General features: G+C 39.4%; 1 protein-coding gene across 1 annotated transcript in view; it reads left to right on the top strand.

Annotated features, from left to right (window-relative positions):
* Nucleotides 1–12843: 12843 nt before the first annotated feature.
* The window catches only part of Hsd17b11 (hydroxysteroid 17-beta dehydrogenase 11), a 28077-nt gene continuing 26851 nt past the window's right edge, over nucleotides 12844–14069 (top strand). The window contains exon 1 of the mRNA XM_076864343.2: nucleotides 12844–13192. Within this exon, the coding sequence (XP_076720458.1) occupies nucleotides 12983–13192 (210 nt within the window). The 5' untranslated portion in view covers nucleotides 12844–12982. The remainder of the gene's footprint in view (nucleotides 13193–14069) is intronic.

Raw genomic sequence — 14069 nt, 5'->3', positions numbered from 1 at the left:
AAGCCATATAACATCCATTTAAATTGGATCTTCTCTTTAGTCTCTTTGAATCCAATGACATCATTGTGGCAAAAAAAAAAAAAGCATAATATTACAAAAGTATGATCTTGGCATTAGAGAATCATAGATTCTCATATTATAAACCATGGATCATTAGACAAATTACTTCAATTCCCTATACTTCAATTTTCTAATCTATGAAGACAGTATTATAATACAAAATTACAACAAATTTAAAGATCTTAATTGTCTTTTATTTGTTATTATAGAATTGGATCGGGCAACACCTCAACACCTATTCTATAAAACAGAACAAGCACTATGATGAGCTGAGCAGAAGAATTTGACTTTGTTGATGAAAAACAGGGGCATAGGGATATAGCACAATAGTAAGATGTGTACTTTTTATGTTCGAGTCCCTGGATTCAATCCTCAGGATGTAAGTGTGTATGCGTACCCCCAACCACCACCAAGGAAAACAGAAACTGAACAAAAAGATTGGTTACTTCAAAATTTCTTTTCTTGTAAATGTTAAAGCAGATGGAACTTCCTTTTTAGGCTACTGTGATACCAAATGCAGAGCATCAAAAGAAAACCATAGATAAATTAGACTTCATCAAAATTAAAAACTTTTGTGCACCAAGTACATTATTATAGTTTGGATATGAGGTGTTAGGTCGGTGATGGTGACTTGGTGGCAACTTAGTTGTGACTTAGAACAAAGCAGCCCGTGAGGGAAAAGAACATCAATCAGATGCCGGCAGAAATGCCTGTCAATCAGCCAGATCTCCTGAATAATGCCTGTCAATCATCAGGACCCCCTGGCCAATCCTGGAGTTCAGCCAACTCCCCTGACCAACTCCAAAGGGGCAAGAGACCCTAAAAACACATTTTCCTGTCCCAAGCCCTTCCCTTTCTGCAGTAAGCCCCATAAAAGTCCAGTCCAGTCGAGCTTCCACACGGTTTCTCCTCAGACCCTTCCCCTGTCCCCTCTGTGGGTCTGATCGACTTCCCCCGGGAGTGATATCTCAATAAAGCCTCATTCAGTGGCCCTTAAACTTTTTCTCCTCTATAGTTGTTCTGGTCAGATCCTTTAGTCGCAGCAGCAAAAAATGCTGACTAAAACAGAAATCATAAACAAAGTAAAAAGAATTTAACCTACAAAATGAAAGGAACTATTCACAAAATAAATATCCAGTAAGGGTATAGTAGGTATAGTATCCAGAGAATATAAAAAACTCTGAAAACTCAACAACTAAAAAACAGTCCATTTTTTTTAAGTGGGCAAAGGACTTGAATCAACACTTCTCAAAAAATATACAAATAACCAATAAGCACATGAAAAGATGTTCAACATCATTTGTCATTAGGAAGATGTAAATCAAAACAACAATGAGCCAGGCATAATGGTGCACACCTGTAATCCCAGTGGCTCAGGAGGCTGAGACAGGAGGATTCAAAGCCAGCCTCAGCAAAATCAAGGCACTAAGCAATTCAGTGACATCCTGTCTCTAGATAAATACAAAATAGGACTGGGGATGTGCCTCAGTGGTTAAGTGCCCCTGAGTTCAATTCCTGGTACCAACACACACACACACACACACAGACACACACACAAAATGATATACCACTTCATACTCTCTAAGATGAACATAATACTATTTTTAAAACAGAAAATAACAAGCATCGGTGAGGATATGGAAAAATTGAAACCATCATACATTGGCTGATGAGAATACAAAATAGTACACTCACTGTGTATATAGTTTGTCAATTCCTCAGAATTAAACATAAAGGTATCATATGACCTGCACTTTAACATCTAGGAATATAGGTAAGAAAACTGAAATTACATGTTCACACAAAAAACTTTGTGGCTTGACTCCCTAGCTGGGCTGCAGAGCCACAGAGACAGAACACTAATCCCCCTCCTAAAATCAGTGGTGGAGTGGGGGAAAAGTGGTCCGGGCTTGTTGGAGCACAGGAGGTGAGCCCTGGTCAGAGCCATGCCTGAGCCCAGCATGCTAGCATAGGCCTGAGGCAAGATGAGCCAGAGCCAAAACAAGTCAGAACATTCTGATCTGTCACCTGGTGGCCCAGTCTTGGGCCAATGAGCAGTGAAAAAATGGAAGTGGGGGCAGACCCAAATGGACAGTGCAGGGCTAAACAACAGCATTGATACTTTCAAAAACCAGGTTATCATAAATTTGGACCAGTAGCGTTGACCAAGTGCTTATAAATCCCTAGACTTAGCACTTTCAAGTAGCAACCCCTATTATATCCCCTCTCACCCTAGGAGAGTTGTTTATTTTCTTCACACTTTAATAAATCCTGCTCTCTTACACTCATTCTTCCTTGTCTGTGGATTTCATTCTTTGAATTCGCAAGACAAGAATCCAGAAAGAAGAAATCAGCAGTGAGCTGCTGGAGTCTGTTGCAACACTGGAGAGCACGGTCAACCATTAAAACCTGCAACAAGCCACTTGATAGTATTGGAGATGAATTTGGCTTTGTCAGCTGTGACCCTCAGAGTTGAAAGGGCAGGCGTCCCCTGCTGTGATTAGCTGCTAACACTAAAATGGGCTTTCTTGGCTGCAGAGGCCTGTGTTTATACAAACTCAACCCACCAGCAGAAGTGCTAAACTAGTTTTCTCTCAAACTTCAAATTTCACTTGTATACCAAGTGTTATTTATTTTTATAGTGTGGGGATTAAACCCAGGTCGTTATGCATGCCAGGCAAGCACTCTGCCACAGAGCTACATCCCAAGTCCCACAAATGTTATAGTAACATTATTAATAACAGCCAAAAAATAGAAACAGGAAAACATTGTTCAATGACCTAGATAAACAAATATGATGTATCCATATCCTAGAATATTATTTGGTGACAAAAAAGGAAGTGTACATCCTGCAATGTGGAAGCATGTATCCAAGTTCTCAAAAACATTATGCTGAAAGAAAGCAGCCAATCACAAAAGTGAATATACTATGTGATGGCATAGTATGATGTGTTCAGAATAAGCAAATATACAGAGAAGGTAAACTGGTGGTTGTCTTGGACTGAGAATGAGGAATTGGGAAAGAGAGGGGAATCATTGTTAATGGATATGAGCTTTCTATTTGAGGTGATAAAAATGTTCTAATATCCATTTGTGGTAATGATTATACAACTCTGAGAATGTTCTGAAAAACCACTAAATTATATACTCTACACAGATCAATTTTATAGTATGTAAATTATATCTGAATAAAACTTTTAAAAAATGTCATAGACCTAAATTCCAGCCCTACCATGTGTATAGCACCTCCTTGTGCAAGTTATTCTCCTTCCCTGAACTGTCCTTCCTTTGGAAATTGGATATTTTATTTTCCTTCCTCCAGGAATGTTTTTCTTTTCTTGTATAGACAATATTTGCACATATCATCCCTCTCAAAGGGAAAAAAAAGTGGAGGATATATCACAGACTTTCGCCTTCAACTTAAAACTATTATTGATAAATAATCAAGCAGTTCTTTTGTTTTGTTTTAGTTGTAGATGGACATTTTTAGGAAGTGCTAAGAGTCAAACCCAGTGCCTCACACATGCTAGGCAAGCGTTCCACCACTGAGCTACAACCCCAGCCCTCAAGCAGTTCTTAAAGTCTAAAGTATTGGGGTTAATTCAGATTTGAGTAGAATAATAACTTCCAATTTTTTTTGCTGACTCTTTGTCATGTTATGCCAGATTCGTGGGACCCCAATAGACCTCCAGGAGCCGAATCGAATCCGATGCAATCACACAGAGTATTTATTGCAAGCTCGAGCCTGCACTCACACCGTTTCCAATGCAGCAGTCCCAGGGAGTGAGTCCTGGTCCTTTGTTCAGTGAGATTTTATAGGTTTTTTGGGGGATACTCTATGCATCACAACATCACACAGCAAATCATTCCATACCACAGGAAAATCAAACAACAACTCTTAACATTGATTAGCACATTCAATGGTGGGAACAAGTTGGGTAGGGGTGATTGGTTAATACAGAGGGTGATTCCTTTGAACTGATTGGTTTAGGCCATAAGGGGTGTACGTGCTAAACTACATGGTTTCCAACATGTTATAAACTACTGGGGGGTCATCTGGCATTCCAGGTGTTTTCCTTGTCTAATGCTGATTGGAGGTTGCTAGGGGGGTTGCTTTAAGTCCTCACCTAGCCTAACTGAGTCAGGGACACCTGGAACCGCAGACCTCTCCTGTTATTTACAGACAAACAACTCAGCAGGGTGGGTATGTGCTTAAGAGTGCTCTGTGGATTTTTCCAAGGACAAGGGTCACGCCCCTTTCCTTGGACAGGCTTTGTCTGAGGTAGAGGCTGGTTTCTCAAAAATGGAGTCACATTAGTTTCTCAGCCACAAGTGCATAGCTTACCATGTAACAAGCCCTACTCTGAACATTTGATAAATATTTCATTTAATCATCATGATGAGCACAATAAAAATTACAATGATCTTCCTTTTATAATTGAAGGAGTTAAAACCAAATAGTTATATAATTTGCACCCAGGTCACAGATAGTAATTAGCTGAGCTAGGACTCAACTTCAGGCAATCTGCTGCAGAATCTATTCTCAACACTGCTTTGTTGTCTCTCAAGTAAACAGTACAAAATGTTCTCTCTCTGTCCCCACCCCACCCAATCTACCTATATAAAATCAAAATATTACCCAAAGCAATACCATGATATGTTCTATAAATATCCTATAAATATATTTGTTGTCTTTTTAAATGATGGTGTGATCCTCTAAATTGATTTTACAACAAAACTGACTCTTTGATTTATTAATAGGTGATGAGGTGCAATTTTTAAAATGCCAGATTGGAATATCAATGCATTTTTTTAATTGGGCAGAAGTTCCTTTAGTTGGCTTAGCAGTAGATAAAACAAGTAATCTTAATTATATTGAGTGGATTTCAAAGTTTAATTATCTTGAAAAAAATAGAAGGCGTTCTGTGAAAATAAAGTTTCTACTTATGTGGAACAGCATAGTTTTTTCTCTCTTGGTTGGATTTAGAAGCAAGATTGAAATGTCCTTCTCCATCACTCTTTTAGAGTCCTACTGTTATGCTTGAATTCGGGACCCCCAAAAGACCACCAGAGGCCAAGATTGATGTAAGCAGGAAAGAGATGTTTATTGCAAGCTAGCTCGGTCCTCCATGCGCACACAGCAACTGGTGATGCTGAGAGGCCCTGAATCCAGGGTTTGCAATAGTTTTATACACTCTTTGGGAAAGACAGGGACTTCACATACATCATAGCATCTCTTAGCAAATCATCACACACCACCGCGGGAAAATCAAACAACAACTCTTAACATTGATTAGCACATTCACTGGCTGGAACAAGTTGGGTAGGGGTGATTGGTTAGTACAAGAAGGGGATTTCTTTGAACTGATTGGTTTAGGCCGAGGGGAATACGTGCTGAATTACATGGTTTCCCATCATGTTATCAAACACCATAAACTACTGGGAGGGTCATCTGGCATCCCAGGTATTTTCCCTGTCTCACGCTGATTGGTGGTTACTAGGGGGTTGCTATGGGTCCTCACCTAGCCTGACTGAGTCAGGGACACCTGGTGCTGCAGATCTCTCCTGTTATTTGTAGATAAACAACTCAGCAGGGTGGGTATGTGCCTAGGAGTGCTCTGTGGGTCTTTCCAAGGACAAGGGTCATGCCCCCTTCCTTGGACAGGCTTTGCTCTGAGGTAGAGGATGGTTTCTCACTACCCACCCTCAGGACACAATTCAAATCTAATTCAGCAGTAAGTTATTTCTAACCCTAGTCATTGGAATTCATCTCTTTACCCTTTTGCTTTATTTTCTATTCAAATATTTGTGTTTTCTCTTTATGGGTAATTTATTGGTATGTCTTTGCTCTTTTAGGTTACTAAAGAGATATCTTTTTATCTACTTGCATGGAAAAAATGTGGATTGACACTTGTTGAATGGCTTAAACAGATTGACAGTAAGCTTCTAGAAGTTTTTGTTAGGAGGGATAAAGACACTAACTAAAGGAGTCTCTTGGGAGAAAAAAAGAAAAGGAACAATTAATTATTCTCAGCCTTTCCACAGTATAATAGTATTTTCTTTGATTCTTTTGTTTTAGGGTAGACCCATTAAAACACAGAATTAGAAGCTGCTTTTGCTAAATGCACTGACTCTTCACTTGGGCCTGCAGAATGGGTAACTAAAAACAAGTAAAAGCTTGGCATATCTGCCTTTGGGTAACATTCCTATTATCTTTGGGTAATATTCCTGCTCAGCTGTGCACATAGGCATGCTAATACAAGTTTTATTATCCCTAAATTTACCTAACCCACTCATCCCCCTACAAGACCAAGGACACCAAGATTAAGAGTAACTTGAGATATTTTCAAGATCAGCAGGAACACTCAATTGCCAGCTTTTACAAAATCCTGTTCCATGCCACTGGGGAAACACTTAGAAGTCTCCAGTCATTGCCCTACACCTTCCTGGAACAATGGGGCCTTGCAGGCAAATCACCTCAGGTTGAGAATGTCCCTCCCCAAGCAGAAGCAATCATCTCTTGGAAACCAAATTTCCCAATTCAAGGATCACAGGACTGATAAAAAAACATTCTGTGAAACAAATGAACAAAGCCTCCTCAAGCAATAAGTACTACTTGGAGCTGCAGCAGAACTAGAACTGAGATAATGATCAACCAGAACCACAGTTTGACCAAGTGGTTTAATCATACATACCTCCCAGGCTCTGCCCCAATTCTTCCTCTATTTAAACCTAAAGCACATGTCAGTACTAGAATATAGGACCAAGACACTTGATCTCATTTGCTTTCCCAATATCTATATTGATTAAAGTTCCTTTCCTGGTTTTCACTATTACTTTTTCCTTTTGATTTTTTTGGGGAAATGACCAGACCTGATTTGTTGAGACCCCAATTCAGGCCTCTCCTGAGAACCAACAACACCAGCTCCTATTTTATGAATTAAGATTTAACTTTTATGTTTAAATTAAAACAATATTTAAAAATTAGACCAAGAAATTTGATAAAATTATTTTTTCAACAAATTAATTACTGAATTAAGTATATAAATTTAATTAGGACTATTTCTAAATGGATCTTCACTTACTTTTCAGTGAGACAATTCGTGCTTTTTTCTTTTCTTTTTCTTTCTTTTTTTTCTTTTGTAGTTGTAGATGGACAGCATGCCTTATCTTATTTATTTTTGTATGTGGTGATAAGGATCAAACCCAGTGCCTCACACATGCTAGGTAAGTACTCTGCCACTGAGCCCCAGCCCCAGCCCGACAATTTGTGCATTTTGACATTGCAGTGGAGTATGTACTAGGGACTGTGCTTTATTTGCTATAATCTTCAAGATAAGAACATGCAGTAGAGAACAGATTGTTTGAGAAAATTATATAGAGAGAGCCTGAGTCTTTTGTTTAATTTTAAATAGAGAAATTGGAAACACTTGGATTTAGTCCCTACAAATCATAATCTAACAGCTGCAAAGCATTCCAAGAAAAACAGGGGTAATGGCACAGAATAATCTCTTCAGAATAAATAGCAGTATTGGCTATCTAGAGATTTTCCTCTTGGATGAGTTTCTAAAGTCATCCATTGTTCTAACATATAATAAAGAACTTTGCCTCATTGCATTTTACAGATTCATATTATTTTTATTTTGAATTCCTCTATTTTCTCCTCTCTCAGTAGCTATACCTTTGCTCCATGTTCAAGAAATTGCTTCCCAATTACCTTAGGTGCAGCAGTTCTCCACGAATAAAGCAATCCCAGAAGAGGTCACCACTTGAAGGCTGTCTCCTAATCAACATCCACAGCAGCTGGATGGAGAATCTGAGGGGTACATCTCCAAGATCATTACAATCTAATTCCCTTCTACTTAACTCTTTGTCAAAACTGGGTCACAATGTCCACAGAGCTGCCTTTGGTTATGGAGAGGAAGGCACTGAAAGAGAAGACAATGCGTTCTAGTATTTTATAATATTGATACAACTCTTCAAGGGAGTTTGAGATTGAAGATTACTTAGCCCAAAGCCATAGTGCTGGACCAGGGGTCCAGAATACAGCTCAGTGGTAGAGTACTTGCCTAGTTTATGTGAGGCCTTGGATTGGATCCCCAGCTGAGAGAGAGAGAGAGAGAGAGAGAGAGAGAGAGAGAGAGAGAGAAAAGAAGAAGAAGGAGGAGAAGGAGGAGGAGAGAAAGAGAGATAGGGAAAGGTTTAAATTCAACGCTGCTGCCATTTTTACTATGACTTTGGATAATTTGCTTAATTTCTCTTAATCCTTTATTTCTTTATTCATATAATAGAGTTTTTAATGGAAACTATTCTTTTTTTTTTTTAAGAGAGAGTGGGACAGAGAGAGAGAGAGAGAGAGAGAGAGAGAGAGAGAGAGAGAGAGAGAGAGAGAGAATTTTTCAATATTTATTTTCTAGTTTTCGGCGGACACAACATCTTTGTTTGTATGTGGTGCTGAGGATTGAACCGGGCCGCAAGCACACCAGGCGAGTGCGCTACTGCTTGAGCCACATCCCCAGCCCTGGAAACTATTCTTATGATTACTGAGAGGATAGAAAAAATTGTTTTATTGCTTTGCTAGCAAAGGAGAAACAGAGGGGACTCCTGTCCTTGAGCCTGTGAAGGGCTTGAGACAGGAAAAGGTGTTTTTAGAGTCCCTTGTCCAGTTGGAGTTGGTCAGGGGAGCTGCTGAACCCCAGGACTGGCCAGGGGTCCTGCTGACTGACATCAGGAGCTCTTCAAAGGCTACATTCCAGGCTTGCCCTGACAGTGGGGTCCCTGAGCACCCTGATGATGTGTTAGGATTCACTTGTTAATTTGGGAGATATTCACTTCCTAGATCCTCTGGCAGATATCTCCTTCCAGAGGAGCACGGATAACTCAGGGTAATCTTGTTCCTTACCCCTAGGTTAGGGAGCGGGAGAGAGAGAAAAGGAGAAGGAAAACATGTCCCTTTTAAAAATGAGCCTCAGAACTATATTCAAAAGATGAAGTGGACCACTGTTACTTTATCAAGGTTATTTCCTGCCTTTATTTTTTTATTTTATTTTATTATTTTCATCTTTCATACATTTGATTCAAGTGAGTTATGCACTTCCATTTTTACCCCAAATACAAATTGCAGAATCACATTAGTTACACATTCACAATGTTATTTCCTTGCAGAATACCAGGTAATTTGCTGAGCAATGTGGCATATCCTGTTCACTTAGGCCAGGCAAGGCAGCAGGTAAATTGTTTTTTGGCAAAGAAAGCATATTGGGGTTAGCATAATGGGCCCATTTTATAGAATTATTCTCTTAACCTTGTGTTTCCACCATCCTAATTTGTCTGTCCCCTAACAATTTGAGCTTCATGGGAATCCTGTAGGTAACCCAGTAATCTTTCAATTCTACAAACTAGGAAACTGTTCAGAGCATAAGTTACATACACATATAGATTCAGGTATGACTTCTTTCATACGCTGGGTTCTTCCCAAAACCAAGGAAACCTTGGTAAACCTAGTGGGTTAAAACTTCCCTGGTGCTTTTTAATACAGTTTTTAAATTGTTTGTTGGCAGTGTTGGGGATTGAATCCAGGGTCTTACATATGCTAGGTAAGTGCTCTACCACTGAGCTACACCACCAGATCTTTTATTTTATTTCAAGAACTTGCAATCCTCCTGCCTCAGCCTTCAGAGTAGCTGGGATTACAGGCATGTACCACCATGCCCAGCTAATACAATTTTATTTTACTTATTTATTTTTTTGGTACCAGGAATTGAACTCAGGGAAATCAACTACTGAGTCACATCTCCAGACCTTTTTGTATTTTATTTAGAGATAGAGTCTCACTGAGTTGCTCAGGGCCTCACTAAATTGCTGAGGCTGGCTTTGAACTCAGGATCCCCCTGCCTCAGCCTCCTGAGCCACTAGGATTACAGGCATGAGCCACCATGCATGGCCAATTTTTTCAATAGAATGAAATAGGAAATAGAAAAGCCTAAACCTCAGTATGTATGAAAGTCAATGTAAATGAAAGCAAACATGCATAAATATACTTGATCACCACATAAAATGTAATTTCTTCCTGTAGGTATGAGTCAAAAATATTTGACCATCACTAACCATGCATCTAACCCCATTTTTGCTTTTACTTACTGTGAAATTTTTTAAAAGTCATTTCACTGATTGATTCCTTTATAAAGCAGGGATATAAATAAATTTCTCTACTTTCTAGGAGGCTTTTGAAAATTAAATGAGATAAAATATGTGGAAAAAAACTTTGGAAACTATTCTCTCAATATGACTTTGTACTTTTAAAACTTGAGTATATGAAAAAGTTGACAAAGATATTAAAAAATTAAAATGTAGATGTTAAGATCAGGCAAGGCAGGCAGCAACCAAAGGAGGCAGATTTAAAAAGGCTGCTGAAGGAGGCTTTATTGAGACTCACTCCTGGGCGGAACTGGATCAGACCAACAGAGTGGACAAGAGAAGGGTCTGAAGAGAAACGGTGTGGAAGCTTGACCGGACTGAACTTTTATGGGGCTACAGCAGGAAGGGAAGGGCTTGGGACAGGATAAGGTGTTTTTAGAGTCCCTTGACCCGTTGGTCAGGGGAGTTGGCTGAACGCCAGGCCTGGCAAGGGGTTCTGCTGATTGACAGGCATTAGTCAGGAGATCCTGCCGATTGACAGGCATTTCTTTCAGCGCCTGATTGATGTTTCTTTTCCATGGGGGCTGCTTTGTTCTAAGTCACTGCCATTGACCTAACAGTAGATATCAGAATTGGTGGGACTGTTACTATCCCTTAATCTGCATCCCCATCTAAGTAAGAAGAAGTGGATATGAACTATTTGTGAATTTCAATTTTCTGTGATCATTCATTGGCCACAAAAGTCTCCTCTGCAAAAGTAGAGCATCTTACCCAAGGCCCAAATTCAATTACTGTCAAGAACTGAATTGAAAAAACAAATGCAAATAACAGAAAGCTATTAAGCTCTTACTGCATACAAGCCTTACTTACACATTCTCTTTAGAGAATATATATATCCTACTCACTAGGATATATTTAGTTTTTAATTCATTTCTTCCTTTTTTTTCTTCCTTTTCTTTTTTTTTTTTTTTGGTACTGGAGATTGAACCCATGAGTGCTTTACCACCGGAAACACTTTAATTTTTTTTTATTTTGAGACGGGGTCTCACTAAGTAGCTCAGGGTCTTGCCAAATTGCTTAGGATAACCTCAAATTTGTAATCCACCTGCCTCGTTTTCCCCAGTCACTGGGATTATAGGCTTGGCAGGGAGTCCGGGCTGTTTTTAATTTTAAATTGTAATGCCAGATTCGTGGGACCCCAATAGATCTTCAGGAGCTGAATCCGATGCAATCACACAAGAGTCTTTATTGCAAGCTCGAGTCTGGACTCACAACCATTTCCAACACAGGGGTCCAAGGGAGTGAGTTCCGGCCCTTTGTTCAGTGAGATTTTGTAGGATTTGGGGAGATACTCTATGCATCACAACATCACACAGCAAATCATCACACACCGCGGGAAAATCAAACAAAAATTCTTAACATTGATAAGCACATTCAATGGCGGGAACAAGTTGGGTAGGGGTGATTGGTTAGTACAAGAGGGGGATTCCTTTGCATTGATTGGTTTAGGCCCAGGGGTGAACATGCTGAACTACATGGTTTCCCAACAAGTTATCAACCACCATAAAACTACACAGGGAGGGTCATCTGGCATGCCAGGTATTTTCCCTGTCTCATGCTGATTGGAGGTTGGTAGAGGGTTGCTATGGGTCCTCACCTACCTTAAATGAGTCAGGGACACCTGTTGATGCAGATCTCTCCTGTTATTTACAGACAAACAACTCAGCAGGGTGGGTATGTGCCTAGGAGTGCTCTGTGGGTTTTTTCCAGGACCAGGGTCACGCCCCCTTCCTTAGGACAGGCCTTGAGGTGGAAACTGCTGTTATTTATTTACTTTCAAAAATGGATCAGTTTCTCAAAATCACCAGTTAACATATGGAATAGTCATATTTGGTTCATATATATATATATATATATATATATATATATATAAAATTACGTAGGCAATTTCGGCTAAAATTATATTCTTCCTATTTTATTATGCATTTTGGACACAACAATTTATTAATCTATGTAAAGATACAATTACTACCGCGGAGTAAATATTTTGTTGTTGTTTCCAAATAATAATGGGTCAAGTGGAAAATGGTTAGTCAAATAAATATATTGTTTTTTCTTAGGGAAATGGTCCCCTTTAATATGATAAAACACTTTCCTAAAACTTGATTATGGCTGTCCTTGAAAGGACAGTTTCCTCTGTCTTAATTCAAACTAAATGTGCTGTAGAGTCACTTCTAGGTCAGAAGCAGGACCATGTCCTTTAACCTATAATTTTACATTTACATCCTTTATCTAGAGTTAAAAAAACTGTCAACTTCCAAAGAAGCATGCTGGAAAACACATTTATTTATTTATGTATTTTTAACAGCCTGGATTTACCAAACTTAATCAAATTTAGGAAAACACGAAGGCAACTAACCCTTGGCGGTCAGAGGTCCGCGCAGGAGACAGGGAGGAAGTGGATAAAAGGCTACGAACGCCGCAGGCTGCATAGTTGGTTGGTGCCCTGCGGCTGAGAACTAGGAAGCTCTGCTTGGTGTGGACCAGGTCCCTCCCAGATTTCTGAGCCAGCGCGCTGTCGCTCCGCACAGCAGCCCGAGCCAATTGCAAAAAACCTAACAAAGCCCAGCCCAGCGGAAGGAACGGTTTCAGGGTTGTTTTCTTTTGTAAAGGAGCTCTTCCTTGTTCTAGCTTTTACTCCGATCTTTGACCACTCAGCTCTCCAAAGCCGTTTAGACTGTTTGGTAAAAGAAAACATAACCAAAGCTCACAGCAACAGAAAAAGATGAATTTCCTTGTGGAGTTAGTCCTGCTTCTGCCCTTACTGTTCATTTTCTATTTACAATCTTTTGTCAAGCTTTTTATTCCTAAAAAAAGAAAATCAGTCACCGGAGAAATCGTCCTGATTACTGGAGCTGGACATGGAATTGGGAGGCTGACTGCCTATGAATTTGCCAAACTTAAAAGCAAACTGGTTCTCTGGGATATCAATAAGGTAATAGTGCTTACTATGTTTTCCTTTCTGGTACCTTTAATCTGTGGACATGGCTACATTTTGCTGGCAAACACCTTTACAACATCTCTGTAAAGAAGATGGAAAAAACTTAACATTGCCATTTTACAGATGAGAGGGGCATGAATTAATATGTTTATGATCCCAGGATGAATACCTAGAGGATATGATTTTTCAATTACCTCCCATGGCTAAATGAGTGTTGTAAATGGATCTTCACTTTTGCCCTGAAAATCATTTGTGATCTTCTTCTGAACTTGATTTCACTGATCTTAAATCTTAGTCATATAGAAAAAGTATTAGGGTATTAAAAGATTAAGAAGCTTGTACCTATTGCATCCTGTTTGCAGTTACTGAGATAAATGAATTAAAAGATTATATCCAACATAAAGCAACATTACTATAGTTATTGGCAAGAGTAATGTTTAGAATAATCTTTAACAAAAACAATAAAAAGGAAAAAAGAATTCCAATGTAATTTTTTACCCAGAACAAGTGTAAGCATGAGCTTAAGGAAGAAAAGAGGACCCAAAAGTCTTTCTAGAAGGCACCTGGTGGCCAGAAACACCATCCTCAGGAGACTAAGGCAGAAGGATAGAAAGTTCAAAGCCAGCGTCAGCAAAAGTGAGGCACTAAGCAACTCAGTGACACCCTGTCTCTAAATTAAATACAAAATAGGGCTGGGGATGTGGCTCTGTTTTCAAGTGCCCTGGGTGCCCAGGCTCATTTTTGGTACCCCACCCCCCAAAAAAGAAAAAAAAAAAAAACTGAAAGAAAAAAGATGGAGACAATTAAGACCAGAAGATGCTGAGAAAACAGTGAACCCTCTGCTCTCTCTGTAAAGGGAGATCAGCAAATG

This window comes from Callospermophilus lateralis, chromosome 8 (genome assembly GCF_048772815.1).
Source record: "Callospermophilus lateralis isolate mCalLat2 chromosome 8, mCalLat2.hap1, whole genome shotgun sequence".
Taxonomy (NCBI): Eukaryota; Metazoa; Chordata; class Mammalia; order Rodentia; family Sciuridae; genus Callospermophilus; species Callospermophilus lateralis.
The sequence above is the reverse complement of the archived record's forward strand: the minus strand, read 5'-3'. Positions and strand labels throughout refer to the sequence as shown.